Source organism: Gouania willdenowi, chromosome 24 (genome assembly GCF_900634775.1).
Source record: "Gouania willdenowi chromosome 24, fGouWil2.1, whole genome shotgun sequence".
Taxonomy (NCBI): Eukaryota; Metazoa; Chordata; class Actinopteri; order Blenniiformes; family Gobiesocidae; genus Gouania; species Gouania willdenowi.
In genome coordinates, this window is record NC_041066.1 from 11,025,312 (window position 1) to 11,041,042 (window position 15,731).

At 38.8% G+C, this 15,731-nt stretch overlaps 1 protein-coding gene across 2 annotated transcripts in view; it reads right to left on the reverse strand.

The window, feature by feature from the left end:
- Positions 1 to 11,152, reverse strand: part of sesn1 (sestrin 1) — a 62,107-nt gene extending 50,955 nt beyond the window's left edge. The window contains exons 1-2 of one of the 2 annotated variants that reach the window (XM_028439145.1): positions 11,074 to 11,152; positions 9,701 to 10,018 (exon numbers count right to left, since the gene is read on the reverse strand). In XM_028439145.1, the coding sequence (XP_028294946.1) occupies positions 9,701 to 9,979 (279 nt within the window). In that variant the 5' untranslated portion in view covers positions 9,980 to 10,018; positions 11,074 to 11,152. Of the gene's footprint in view, positions 1 to 9,700; positions 10,019 to 11,073 lie in introns of those variants that run through there. The other variant, XM_028439147.1, reaches the window with a different exon arrangement.
- Positions 11,153 to 15,731: the final 4,579 nt, after the last annotated feature.

Sequence of the window (15,731 nt, forward strand, 5' to 3'; positions counted from 1 at the left end):
GTGTGTGTGTGTGTGTGTGTGTGTGTGTGTGTGTGTGTGTGTGTGTGTGTGTGTGTGTGTGTGTGTGTGTGTGTGTGTGTGTGTGTGCGCCAATCTATAGGTCCAAGGACATTTTCAGTAACACAAGTAGTGCAGGTGTTGGTGTCAACATAACATGTATTTACTGTACATATATGTACATAATACATATACATCAACAGAGTTTGCAGAGTGAACTAGGTTAAACTGGCTTTTTTGAGTGAAATTGCAGTACTTTTCGGAGAAAATATGTTTTCTTTCATGAAAAATAAATTATAGAAAACTGCATTGCACAATAACCTAATTTATCATATATAACGGAATAAATAAATACTTTACAATTAATGTAGTTCCCTAACATGACTCTCTTAGCTTTGTTTGTATAAATCATTTAAAACTGTCACAATGAAACATTGTTCAGACACAAAAAAAAAAATATGACCTGCCACCTGCCAAACAGCTCAATGGTATAGTATGAAAAGATTGAGTACGCAAAATACCCGGATGTATACTATATGATGCATTGCGAGAGTAATGTAAAATCGTCCTGGAACCGCCATTAGTGTTTTAACCCTGTTGTAAATAGGGATCTTGTTTTGAAGTTAACCGGAAGTTTTGTCTGGAGCACAACGGCGAGTCTCCGAAAATCTCCGGAAAGTCGTAATGAAATGTGTATGCGCAAGTTTTGTGGATCAAATGACCACATGTTGATATTCTACTTCACTTTCTCACTTGCTTTCAGAACTTTCAAAGGCGGAGAATCAACGGAGATATTTAGCCTCAGTGTGCGTCCGGTTTTTGTCGATGAAACTTGGAAGTATACTTCAGTGGGAACGATCATCATTCTAATCATACTTATAGTATATAGTAGGCAGTATATACTCATTGAGTTTGTAGCGTACAGTACGGAGGTCCCTGCTATCAAACAACTGGACACCACAGAGAAAACCCAAAGCTGATTGCAAAAACATCTCAAACTGATCTGATATGCATGTTAATCTGTTAGAGGACATGTGGAGTGAACCATTGCACACTTGGAAATAAGGAGTTTAGTCTCGTTGTGACTAAAGGCTGAAACATGGAAAACACGTGGGATCATAAAACGCTGCATATGTGTAAACAGTTTCATCAACAACCTTAACTTTACTATATTTGCTTGCCTTTTCATGCACCAAACACAAACATCTATAGCAGTGCTTACAGTGGAGAGATATTATATTTTAATTTCTGACATATTTACTGGTTAAAGCACAAGGGGTTTGCAAGCAGGTGCCATCAATCATGTAATCAGTAAGCAAGTATGAGGGTCAGCCAGTGAGCAACATGCAACCGGAGGAGCTACAGGATATTCGCCACCATTAATAGTTGCTTTTTACAACTCTGTCTGCAGGGAAAGTACATACAGTACAGTCAGACTACATGTGACATGTTGGCTAAGAAAAACAAAACTTCCAAATTGAATTATGGTGCTTGAAATTATTATTTGGATATAATCATGATTATTATTCTTATAAAACAGCTAATAGACGGCTTCATAATTTTAAAGAGTTTACTGGTACAAATGAGAAATTGTGCTGAAAAGCTCCTAACTTTTTTCTCGCTCTGCAGTGTTTAATCTTTCAGATTACCCAGAATGACAGATGATTCTTGTACTTAATGCGACCTTTAAACTTCTAACCCGGCTGAAGGGAGGAACAAACAGACTTTTGTCATAGACGAGCTGGAAAAACAGTAAGAAACTACATTTCAGAAGCAACTATAAACTGTAGTGACACTTGTCCATAGCAAGGGAGACCCATAGGCTGTGTTTGGAATTGCACTCTGTACTATGCACTACATACTCAATGAGTGTATATACTATATACTATAAGTATGGTTAGGATGATTAGGATGGTGATCGTTCCGACTGAAGTATACTTCCTAGTTTCCCAAGATACCAGAAGCACGCCGAGGCTAAATATCTCCGTTGATTTGCCAGCTTTGAAAGTTCTGAAAACATTTTAAGTGCGAAAGTGACCAAGTAGAACATCAACATGTGGTCATTTGATCCATAAAACTTGCGGAAACACATTTTATGGCGACATTTCGGAGATTTTCGGAGACCCGCCATTGTGCTACTTCCTAAACTTCTGGTTAACTTCAAAACAAGAGCGTTAAAAAACTAATGGAAGACAAGAAGAGATGCTTTTGTTTTGAAATGGGGATGTTTGACTTTTAGCTTGAAGCTGATATCGACCAAATCGATATACCATAGTATACACCTGGGTATTTCTCGCATACTCAATTCTTTTATACTGTCTAATGTGAACACACTACATTTTAATTATGACGTCAGACCTTCTGTGAGTAGTACGTTAGTATGCCATTTCGAACACAGCATATGAGTGACTTTATTTTAGAAAATAAAAGCAATGTTTCAGCCTTCCTTGACAGTCGTTAAGTGTTTACAGGAATTTAATAAATATGTCCTTAGTATTTAGGCACCAGGGTTGATAGAGTGACTCATTGTGTTTTCGGGGTGTCAGTAGTTTTCCACTTGGAGCTGCTCAGTGAATACAAAACAGGCCAGTAGTCGCGTCCCCTCCCTGGTCTTCACTCCGTCCCTTTCTTCGCCTCACCTCAAGACCGACTTTTGATTTCACAGCAACAGTGTGTGTCTCTCTGTGACACTTCCTTTCCTGATCCTTCTCTCCCCTTCATGTTACTGAATAGCACGGCCAGAAATAATCTCGGGTGAGCCAGCACCCCCATCCCTGAGTGGTGGTGCCAGCCTGCCCACCCCACTATCACACCACATGCCACCAGTGTCATGACAACTGCTCAGCCGCTGCAAAACGTACAAACCCACTCATGCCTCCCTTGGGAAGGAGATAAAAGCGCTTTTACATGCGTTAGTTGGGCTCTTGTTACAATGAAGGGAGATAACAGTGTGAACATCAGATTAAAAACAAACACTTTGTCTTCTTTAGATAATAAAAGACAATCTTTCCAGTGTGTGCAAATTTCCAGTGAAAATGTTCTTTATTTATCCTCTTTTCAGGCTTACAACAGGATAGTCAGTGACCTAGTTGCACATTTCCCACTTGCACCCCCTCCTCCTTTTGACTCTTCCCGACTGCAGCCAGCAGCATGCTGCACTGGCTTGAAGGTGGGGGTCTGTCGATGCTGTGGGATCAAAGTGGGAGCTTGTTCATTGGTGAGAAATTAGATTTTAACATCTCAGCAAGAAGGACACAGATACAAAACCAGGGTTTAAAAAATCCCCTTATGTTCTGCTTTACTTTTATAAATTAATAACCATTATCAGAGCTGCACAAACCTCTTTGGCTATAATCACACTGCAGGCCAATTCCGATTTTTTTGCCCATATCGGATTTTTTTCATGTGTATGTGAACAGTATAATTACGATTTTTTCAAATCCGACTTTCATATGCGGATATAAATCCTTTACGTATCTGATGTTTTGCATATTTACTTCAGGACCTCTTTTGCACATGCGGGTCACTTCAGGGTCGCACTCCTAACTGATACAAGACGCATTTAATGTGTAAATATGAACGAGCACAAAAAAATATCTAAATTGAGCATTAAGACCAGCAGTGTTAACGTAGCCTGTGTCTTTACTTTGTCAACAATACAGCAGGCTAGCATTGACTGCAAATATAAATCAAGAAAACGCTGGTTAACTTCTTACTGGGGTGAATCACCATGGTTACTGATGCTAACCTGGCTTTGTTCTGGAAAAGTGTTTGGCAAGTCGGTGCCATAAACTGCACCAAAATGAGCATTGCTTCCTTCCTTCCTGGCTTTTGCTGCAGCAACAGTTTTGCTTCTAGCCTGGATTATGGATTTTAGTTCTTCATATGTTTTCTTTTATGAATTATTGTCTGTTCCTCAATGGTGAAGTACAATGCTCTGCACAGTTTCTCTGTGTTTGCAATGTAAAATCCATTTTTCTAAAGCATAGACTTGTCAGACCAGGCTTTGCCATTATTGGTAACAGATAAGGTTTCGCCTGGGCATCTATCAGGAATTGGGGGTCACTGAGCTTTTTTTAGCCAACACTACAGTACAGACTCCAACTGCTCTACATTTTAAAATGTGTCAAAACCCGACTGTAATGTAGAAGGCTTTAATATCCCACCGAGAGTAAAAACACACTCTATCCTTCGACCCGACTGGTATCATCGCTCCATCCCCTCAATCTGTGCAGCTGGCAGGCAGCTGTAAATCCACAGCTTCATGCCTCTGTCTCATCCGCCATATCCAGAGAGCATTTTCCTGTCCCGTTACTGTGCCAAAGGTCAGTGCCTGCTGCTGTTCCTGGCTGCTTCTTTCTCAACCCCCTCGCTGTACAATTCGTCTGACCTGGTTTGAGCAGAGATTGCACCACAATCCTGCAGATCCAATACTCACCATGGCTGTCAGTATGGTGGAATTTCAGTTAAGGGGCCAAAATGCGTGTCAATACGTGCTTATCGAAGAGACGTCAGAATGTTATTTGTGCTTAAACACTCTGGCACATACAGCGGTTTTATAGATTGTCAAGGAAAAAGAAGATGAAATTCTCACAAAACTATCAGCTGAAGAGAAAGTGTTTGGAGCGCAAGCGTCAAACTCAAGGCCAGGAGGCCAAAATCCAGGCCATCAGAGTGACAAATCTGGCCCTGACAATGATTTCACACTAAAGGTAAATACAGATAAACTACAGAGAAACCATTGGCAAGAAGAAAAACAAAGTATTGCTTTTTTTAAATTGGTGAAGAAAATGGGGTGACAAATAGCAAATAGGTAAGACAAAGCTACTGGTACTATGGTTATACAATGAATTGAACAATGTTGTTGTGGAGCAAAGTGGATGGTGGACTACAGTCAGTTCTAAACTCTGCAACCAGCTGATTGCACAACAAAGCAGGTGTTTATACAGTAAGCAGAGGTGGCTCGAACAGAGGAGCTCAATCATTTCCACCAACACACTGTTAAACAAAGGAATGAATGTACACATACGTGTTTGTGCACTTGTAAAAAAAAAGAACAAGGTCAAATCACTCAGGCATTGCCAGCGAATCCTTAACGATTCTCACAGCAACGGCTTTAGTTTACAGGTGAACTTTGAAAAGGGCCACGCTCCTGTCAGCCAAGGCTATTTACGGCCAGTTTGTGTTGGTAATTGGAGTTTTTGATAAAACAAGGTTCTCCCCAAGCAAAAACCTCAGAAGCTTTAAAACTGAATCACAATGATTTTCTTCTAAACTTAGCTGCAGGAGAAAAAAAAAGTAGCTAGCCTCGTAGCTCATTAAATCAAAGAATAGGTTGAAATTGTTCCTCAAACTTTTATTTTGATCTCCACTGTACTTTATTGGTCCCAAAAGATCTTTTGTTTTAAACTATGAGGCCCACACTATGTCTTTATCTCACAAAAAATGATCGTCTCCAGCAGCTTTAGGCGAACAAACCTCACACAATGTTTGAGCACTAACACCGTTTGGACAAACATATTTCTGATTGACACAGAAGTTCAACTAAGAGCAGTTCATGACCCCTAAATCCTTTACGACAGAGCCCCTAAGCCTCCTCTGTGGATAAATCAATCCTCGAGAGAAGATCATCAATAAGTGAGGTAATCTCCCAAGACGCAGCAGAGGTCTATTATACGGTTATCCAGGACTCGTTCCCCTTGATTTATCACTAGATGAATTTTACAAGGAACCTAAACCTAAATGGGAGACAATGCATACACTTTCTATATTTATTATATAAAAAAGAAAACAGAAAGTAGCTGTTAGATTTCTTAACTTTATTGTCTAAAACTGCACTTGGTGTTCTTGAGGAAAAACCTTCATATATGATCTGGCTGCACTGCCAGTATAAACCAGACTGATGGAAATTCAAGGAGACATTAATACTTGTTGGTATTTAATGTACATTCTTGACTTCATCTGAGGACTTTTCTTGTTTTTTTTCATAACTGTAAGCTGTAGGCGGGTGCAAAGTCTGTGGGATCCAAGCAGCACCAGCCTGCTACGCCAGAACAGGTTGATCTTTTGAGAGCAGCTCTTAATTCAAGAACGGGTAAAAGGGCCAACACAATGCTGTAGTTACATAACACAAAGAAACCCCTCTCTGTTTCTGTCCAGCAACCTAAGACTGGCCTCCTTTCATCCAGAGGGAGACTATGAACACCAGAGACAGCCGGCCCATGAAGACTGTCCAGTCCTTTCATAGACTCTCCCTATTGTTTCGTCCTATTTGTGTGCCCGTATGTTTGGCTGCCCTTTTGACTACTGAGCTTATTTTCATCCTCATGCATCAGATCAATGTAGCTCAAACAAATCGATCCTTGTATCGACCTTGAGGCAGCTGGGAATTGGCCCAGCAACCATTGCAACGCTGTACAGACAGAATAAGACAAGACAAAACAAGATTTTCTAACTGTTTATTCTAAAGGCACTAGCTGCATTTCCATTACCCTCAGAAATGCGCAAAATTTAAATAGAGCAATAAAAACTAGTAATCGAAACACCTGAATTTCGAAAAAACAGTCAAATATTGCAAAAAAGTTTTTTTTCATGAGGAGGTATTTCAGACGTTTCCATATTGAAATGTGTCGCAAAAGCATTATGGGAACCCTCTTCTGCAAATACACGTCACAGGACGTGACGTACCTGGTCATATGACCACTTCTCTCCAAATAAACATGACAAGGTACTTGTAGACAGAAGAGGAGACCGTGACATTTCTTAGCGTTATACTTAAAAAATTATTACTGTCACATTAGGCGTGAAACAACAAAGGAATACAAAATGTTATAAGGAGGTTTAGAGCTTCCGTCTTCCTGCACCGAAGTCTCACGGGATGAGATTTCACGAGAGTTGCGAGGCTCCAGCCTAAAACAACGTTCAATGGAAACACGTTCAAAGCGCAATTATACATTATACAATACAATTTAGAAATATCGCTTTTATTTTGCAAAAATCTGTAATGGAAACCCAGCTAGTGTCAGGATTGCATGGCTAAGTGATCTTGAACGCATTCAACCCAAATGACCCTCACGGGGTCTTGGGAACTTGACCCCTTCCCTCGTACCCTATTTTTACCCACAAGCTTGTAACCCATGGCCTCTGTAAGGCAGCAGTATTAGAACAACTTTAAACATTGAGTGTCTGAACTAACACAGAAGCAATGGAGCCATGACTGTCAAGAACGACGAGTGTATGGCTCAGTGGTAAAGTGGGTCGCCCAATCACAGAAGGGACAGTGTTTCGAATCATTGTGTCCTTGGGCAAGGCATGTTACCCACATTGAATGCTGGTGATGGTTGTCACCAAATAGCAGCCACGCTTCTGTCAGTAAGCTCCAGGGCAGCTGTGGCTACAATGTAGCTTACCACCACCGGTATGCCTGATGTGAATGAATAATGGTTTCTGTAACGCGCTTTGAGTCTCATTGAAAAAAGCTCTGTTATTATAAAAAACATTGCAATCATTCCTCAGCTGTTGTTGGCTGCAACTTGAACCAGTGTAACTACAGCATGTGCAAGCATCTATCCTGTCATCAAACTTACATAATAAAGTACTTGTGTGTGCGACAATTAAAAAAGTCATGTGAGATAAGATTTATGACTGGTGCAATTTCTGTAGTTCAGTTCTTAGAAATTCAAGCTGCAGCCCAGTTAAACACAGACAAAGTGTTGTTATTCACAAGGGCATTCATTCGGTTGAATCGTTTTATTGATGTGAAAGACCCACCACCTTACGTTAAGATTTGAGGAACGAGACTGTCTGCGCTTTCAAAGATTTTGCCTTTAATCAGCAGGTCTGCAGGATTTAGTGGTCTGTCTGAGCCGAAGCCCCATCCCCATTATCCCCATCCATCCCTGACAATGTGTGAAAGGTGTGTGTGTAAGTGCGTGTATGTGTGTGGGGGTGAGAAGGAGGAGGGTCTTCATATCGTGGGACCAGTACAACATGAGCTCCCACATCGGAGCTCATAAATGCAGCTTTTGGCAAGTCCTCCGCAAATGCAGCTTAGCATAATTCAGAAATACCAGACAGTGTGTGTGTGCGTGTGCGTGTGGACTGTTACTAAACTGGCAAAGCGGCTTTCTCCCTCTCCTCTCGTCTCCATGTCCCTCTCCTCCATCTTCCAGCAACATTTCCGCACAAACAGGAATTAACAGCGCGGCCAAACATTTGGTTTCCTCCGAATAACAAGGTGCCAGTCTGGGTTCAGTGTTTGTTTGTTAAGGGAAGACAAGGATAAATACAAACTGTGGCTCCTGACAAGATGACATTGATAAAAACAGACTGACATAAATCCAAGAGCTTTCGCACAGACGTGCATTTATGTATTTTTTATGCTGTCGGCACCCCAGTAGTTCTTTGTCTTTGCTGCAATAAAAATCCAGTAAAAAAAACCTCTGGCAGCAATTTAAAGCACACACAGGATTCATCATGTACATTATCATAGAAAACATGTTTTGAGAATGAACAAATTTGTCTCAATGGGCCTTTAAAGAAAAAAAAAAAATTGCCTGGGAGACTATTCCGTAAAATGAAACACATTGTAATCTATGTATTTATTTTTTGATGCTGCTGTCTCCACTCGAACATTCCTCCCAATAGGTTTCTTTCCTAGAGTTTAACACAACTATTTTGTGTTATAAAAATAATAATTTAGCTAAAATCAAAGCATAACTAGGTCAGAAACTTCCTAAAACAACCACTAAGCCTCAGTCGACACTGAATGTGTAATATTCACCATATCATAGAGGACAAGAAGACAAAGTACTGACAAAACGACATGTTGCACTGACTACTGTGATAGCAGCCGAGATGGGCAGATGATTGATAACTCGTGTGTGTTCAGTGCTGATGTCTATAAAGTTAATCCTTTGTCTAAATCCCCTTTCTTTAGAAAATCTTTAGCTTCTTGGTTTATTTTAGTGACAAATACGTAGCTTCAGGTCAAACAACTCACATATTTTCACGAGTCAATAATAGAACAAAATGTACAGGTAGAGACTGAGCATCTGATTACTTTAGGCAAATTGTGGGAAAATTAAGACGTTAACTCTCTTGAGCCCATTTAAATGACCAGCTATTGTGTTTCTCAAGAAAGAAATGAGGAACCTGAAGGTTATTGTGCTTTTATATTACATGTAAAACACAAGAAAAAACAGCTAAAACTCCCTTAAGAGGCTTTGATGTAAACCAAGTAGGAATAGAAAGAATGTAAAGATAAAACAATGATACATAGAAAGATTATATCTGACATTTAATGACAGATGTGGTTTCAAACATGTTCGCTTTCTTAATGCCACCTAATGACGGTGCTTTAAGGAGATAGGAACCCACTAGGAAGAGTGTTAGTTTAATTGAGGTTGTGGTTGAAGGGCTGAAACGGTAAATCCTTGGCTGTGTTTGTTCAGGTGTTAATGAGTTCGCCGTGTTTCACCATGTCATTGACTGTAATCCACTCGACAAAGCGTGCATTAGTCCGAGTGAGCTTCTCTCAAAACCAGTGTTTGCGATGCTTATGAAGAGGTGAGGAGAGGAAGATGGCAGATGGTCGCGGAACAATATAACAAGCGCTCATGTCTGGCAGGCTGGTAGATGCAATCGCAACGACGAAGCTAAAGCTGAGAGAAATGAGTGGAAATGGTGGGAATTATTCACCTACCTGGATACCCTGCAGGAGACGCACACATTGCCTCCGGACGTCTTCAAAGGGACACCGCCTGGACAGCATGAGAAGATGAGCAAGGATGTCGTTCAGGTCGCTGCCTGGAAGACTTCCAGAGGCCGGGGACGAAGGGTCCAAAGCCGGCATCGGACCGATGGCCTCCACTTTCCTCATGACCTCCTCGCAGATGTTTTCCATGGCTTCAGTTCGGGAGCTGATGTCACGGCTACAGAGCCCATCCCACCTCCCCAGAGACTCCTGGTCCTGCACCTCCATTGTTGGTGTTAGCTTATTTTTGTGATGACTTACAGCAGGCTACAGTGGAAAAAATACACAACATACATTTGCATCACTTTGCAAGCCAACATCATATTTTATGACATCATCATCCTTCAGGTCAAAGCATTGAAAACTGCTTATGAAAACATTACGACTGCGTTATTATAACTAACACATCAATCAAATGCTACATCTGTGAATAATGCATAAGGCTGCTTCCTGGCTGTTATGCAATAATCCTTTTAGGAATTACATTAGTTATATATTGTATTTATGTCGTTTGTAGAGTGTATGATGCATGCATTGCTTTTTTTGTGCCTGCCTGTCAAATGGTGCACCATGTTCCCTTTTCTCTTTCCCAATGAACACAAACACAAAGGATTCAAATCCAGCCTCAGCAGAAAAACGTCACATAGCCAAGGCCTGGCCAATTTATCGAGATTAAAAAATTACAATATTGTCTCTTAAGATATAATTTTGTATTTAAATACTCATTTTAGGATTTCTGAGTACGTCCTAAACCAGAACTCACTCACACGTGCTGTCCCTTACAGGAGAAAAAGGCAAAAGTGATACATATTGTGCAGCTGTTTGTTCATAAACTGACCTGTGTGGCATTTTGCATCAGCAATTTAACCCAGAATTGTCTTTCTGGTCAGACTTTATTAAGTAAAAAAATAACTAGATTTATATCAAATATGACCATTTTGACAAAAAAATATCGACATATGAGTTTTTGGTTAATATCGCCCAGCTCTAGCATACTCTTGTTATTTTTTGTTAATTTTTGAGTTGCCAGATAACTAGACTAACTAATTATCCCTGCGTATTATTTATGTAACCAAACACTAGTAGTTAATCTTCTATACACAATAACTTTATAAATGATTAAGTTAACAAAACGCTTTCACGCAGCCTGTCAGGGAAGTCCATTCAACCTGCATCTGCATTTCATGCCAAGGCTTGTCCAGCAGCTCCGTTAAACAAAGACAGAGGAGAAGAAGAGAAGCGCCGCAGTGAAAAGAGGACAAACGCGTCCAGAAGCTTCCACCACAGCCTGAAATTAAACAGTGTCATAGTCAAATACTCACTTTATCCTCATTCTTTGGAGCCGAGCTGCAGCAGGACGATAGAGTCTCAGCGCTGACCAGTGAGCAGGGTAGAATGAAGGGGCGGGAGCAACTTCGCAGAATACACGTGACTGACAGGCAGCTCGGCCAATGAGCACTGTCTAAAGGCGGGCTCATTAAGGTCTACGCACTATGATTGGTCACACAGAAAGCGTTTTGTCCGTCTAGTGGGGATTGTGGGAGTTGAAGTTTATCCTTTCTTTGCTTTGTTTAACACTCACAACTTCGTAACAACAACTCCCGTCATGCAGTTCGTCAACAGCAGTCTACCCCCTCCTCACTTGTTTATCAGAAATAACCGAGTCAGTCATAGAAACACCTAAAGGAAGAGAAAAGGTGGAGATATGGGGGTTTTCTTAGAATAGGTTTTAGCTGAACAACAGTCTGACTAGTGTTTTTATTACTGAGGAAGAATATAAATCCTCGCTGTGTAAATGATTGACCAGTTTATGGCCCAAAGGCACTGTACGAACCCAAACTATTCATTATTCATTACATTTATCCAACATTCGAGGAGACAGCAACAAACACATCACCTTCAGTGTTTTGTTTCCTATTAAAAATAATAAGCTTTGTATTTTGTCACATAAAAACTAGATCTTAACTATATTTTCAGAATGTTGAGGTCACTAAATTACCTTTTTTTTGGTTCAATATAGGGCTGGGCGATATATCGAATATACTCGATATATCGCAGCTTGTAGTCTGTGCGGTGTTGAAAATGACCATACCGTTAAACTCGCGGACTTTTTTTTTTTTTTTTTTTTTTTAAATATCTTAGTGGCATTATGCACAAAAGGTGCACTTAAATTTAGTGTTGTTTTGAAATGTCATCTTAATGACAACATGCACAAAAGGGCACTATTTGTTTTTAAAATATTGTAGTGGCATTATGTACAAAAAGTGCACTTTAATTTTGTGTTTTGAAATGCCATGTGAGTTGCATCCTGCACTAATGTCTTGTTTTGAAATGTCTCTGTGACAATTTTGCACAGAACGTGCACTTTCTGTTGACAATTTTATGTTTGAGCCACTCACTGTTTAATAAATACAGTTATGTTAACTTTGACTTAGTTGTGATATCCCCTTTTTTGCATGAAAGTTTAAAATTGGCATATATTAATGCAGTATGATCAAGAATGTTTTAATGTAGACATATAGAATCATCATACTGGTGTGATTTTGTGCATCAAAGTGTTAATTCAAGGGTAATGCAAAATATCGAGATATATATCGTGTATCGTGACATGGCCTAAAAATATCGCGGTATTTATAAAAGGCCATATCGCCCAGCCCTAGTTCAATATTAGCTGATACTGATATATACATAGACCCTACTACCCCCTCCCCACTAACCTAATTTTAGGTCACATTATATATATATATATATATATATATATATATATATATATATATATATATATATATATATATAATGTGGAAAATATTGGCCGATAATATCGGTTGACCAACAATGTCACCCATAAAACACTCAATAAAACTGTAAATATTCTATCGGGTGCAAGAAGAATAATGGATAGAAAAGTACAGAATAAATATGCCATCACACAACCAATCATAAAGGAATGCAAGCATCTTGTTTTTCTTTTTCTCTTTTTTTTTCATTAGTCCATATACAAGTCCAGATATGTGCAACTGGCGATCCTGGCACCACATGTGGCCCTCAATTACATTTTGTTTGGCCCCTAAAACAAATGCTTAAAATGACAAAAAAAAAAAAAAAAACTATTTCAAAAACAAAATCATAAATACACGTAAAGACGACAAAGTACACAAAATTACATCAAGCACATGACAACAAACTCACACAAAACAATAACTTTTTTTTTTTTTTTTAAATGACTCCAAAAACCAACAACACACAAAAACACAAGATGAGAGAAAAAAATAACAAAACAACTCTGAAAACACAAAAATCCACAAAATGAGAGAAAAACAAACAAAAATGGGAACAAAAATAGACAAAATGACCACACAAACCCTTTGTTGTTTTACAGTATTAATGGTCAATATTTTAAATAGTGACCTGAATGTTACATTTTTGTGGCCCCCGCTGTGATTAACGTTGCCCATTTCTTTCTTGGTATATAGTCCTGGTTTGTCCAAGAATACACTGTTTATTAAAGCTTTTTACTGAGCTCAGTCCATCTATGATGTAGTTCACTATGGGTTTAGCTGCTCTTACATCACACCTCCACATGGTGGCGTTAACCCAGCCATGCAGTATCTGTGCTTTTTTTCTTTATAGTTTAGAAAATAAACACTGTATGTTTAAATACCTTAGTTTTGGGTAGATTGGTGGTATTTTCTCTACTTAAGATCAAACAAGAATATTTTATTGTTTTTGTAGTTTAGCTGCTATAAGTTTAGGCTGGTGGCGCTCGGCATCTCTATCTTATATCACCATATTTAAAAGATCCTTATCATATCAGTGAAGCATAACTGACTGTTTGTGTAGAGTTTCCTGGCTAAGCCTTATCACTATATTTGTGCTGGAAGTTTCCGACAGTTTTTTTTAAAAATTTGCAAACAAAATAATTATTTTCCCCTTTACCCTCAAGAAACCCTTATCTTTAAGATAAGACAAAACATCTAGATGTAACATTTAACATTTAACATAAACAGTCCAGAGTATTACATTCTGAAAGCGACACTATCTCAGAGGGGACCACAAAAATGTGATTGATCTGATCCGAGGGCCACATTATCAACATTTATGTCAGCATTAGAATATTGATTGATTTGAGCATTTATACGGTGGTGGGAAAGGTTTTGCCTTTTTTATTCTCTATGTGGTTTTGTTGTTTTGTCAGTTTTTATTCATTTTGTGTCTTTTGGGGTATTTTTTGGTGTTCTTGTTGTAATTTTGTATATTTTTCTGTTATTTTCTGCACTAATGTCGTCAATTTGTGCGTTTTTGGGGTCACTTCCTGTATCGTTGTTGTTTTCTGTGTTTTCCTGTCATTTTGTGTAATTTTGTTGACAGTTTGTGTGTCGTTGGAGCTATTCTGTAATGTGTTATGGTTTTTTTTGTGTTTTCTCAGTCATTTTGTTTGTCTTAGTGGTTGTTGTGTCTGTCTGTGTTGTCATTTTGCATGTGTATTTGTGTACTCTGTGCATTTTACCGCCAATTTGTGTGTTTTGGGAATTATGTTGGGCTTTATATTCCTTCCAACTTCTTGAAATACAATTTGCGGGGGGCCACATGTGGACCCCGCTCCGCCAGTTGCCTATGTCTGCTGTAAGCAATCACAAAACCAATATAACGACATAAAATGTGACTTTGACACCTAGAATGTGATAATCTTTTATCTTCTTTTTCATATATAAATAAGTGCATCATTATCCATATGCTTCGTTATAACTGTTAGCCTTTGTGTAGCAAAGTACTCGTACCAACAGTATGGTTTCCAGGAATAAGGTGAACTCTGAATTACAATAATTTTTACTCATCATTTGTTACAACATGTAAAAGCTGTAAATAATAATAATAATAATAATAAAATAAGATTATGTGTAACTAGTATGAGCTCAAATGTACTAAAAAAAAAAAAAAAAAAAGAAGTTTTCAGGATTGTATTTATTTGCAATAATTGAGAGCTTCAGATAGAAACCAGCAGACCCAGCCACCCTGAACTGGAATAAGCATGTCAGAAGAGGAATGAATGAATTTAGCAAAAGTAAAATATACACATTTCTAAATTTGTATCAGTTTACTTTGTTATTCACAGGAATACAAATGACATTGCATGTCTTTATTTTACATAGAGGCCTTTGAACATGTCAAAGTGATGAACATCTAAACACAAAAACAACAAAAAACAAAAAAACAAGACAATAACGTCTGCCTCACTTGAAATCCTTTGTTCGTTTAGTGTCCCTTTCATAAGATAAGGTGACACAAATAGACACATTCTTAGTCATGAGCCATCATTCATGTCTTCAGTTCAGACTTGGGGACACATTTCACACCAAAAATATTTCCTAAACTCTCATTTTACTCTGTTTCACATTTAACAAGCTTATTGTAAAAGTTATTTGTTGATAAATTCACATGCTGTCAAAGTAAAAAGTTATACGAACATTGTGCAAACCAGCAAAAAGATAAATACTTCATATGAGACCTTAGCGGTCATTCATCTACAACACTATTCTATTCCTTGACCGTGGGCGTGCAACTGGGTGAGATCCAGATGGATTCACATGTTGGTTCAGGTGGGATCCAGGGTGGCAGTCCTGGTCCCTCTGCCTGACAACGTCCAGCCAGACCTCACCCAGTCCAGCTCACAACACAAGCTGGTAGCACTCCATGTCACGCACTACTAATCTCATTCAGCATCAGTGGTTTTTGTACATAAATATATACAAGTTATGTACAGAGAAAGTGCAAAGTATCATCGCCATCACATCGTTTTATATTTCTGAAGGTTTTTCTCTGTGCATTTATTTAGGGTTTAGTCCAAATGAGCTGATATGTTTATCTACTTTTTTTTTACTCACTTGATACAGAAACAAGAGATCTAAAACTCAAAATATCAGCTCCAGATATCAAAAGTCAAACTGGAATTGAAAATCATCTCTGAGCTGAATTTGCTTTT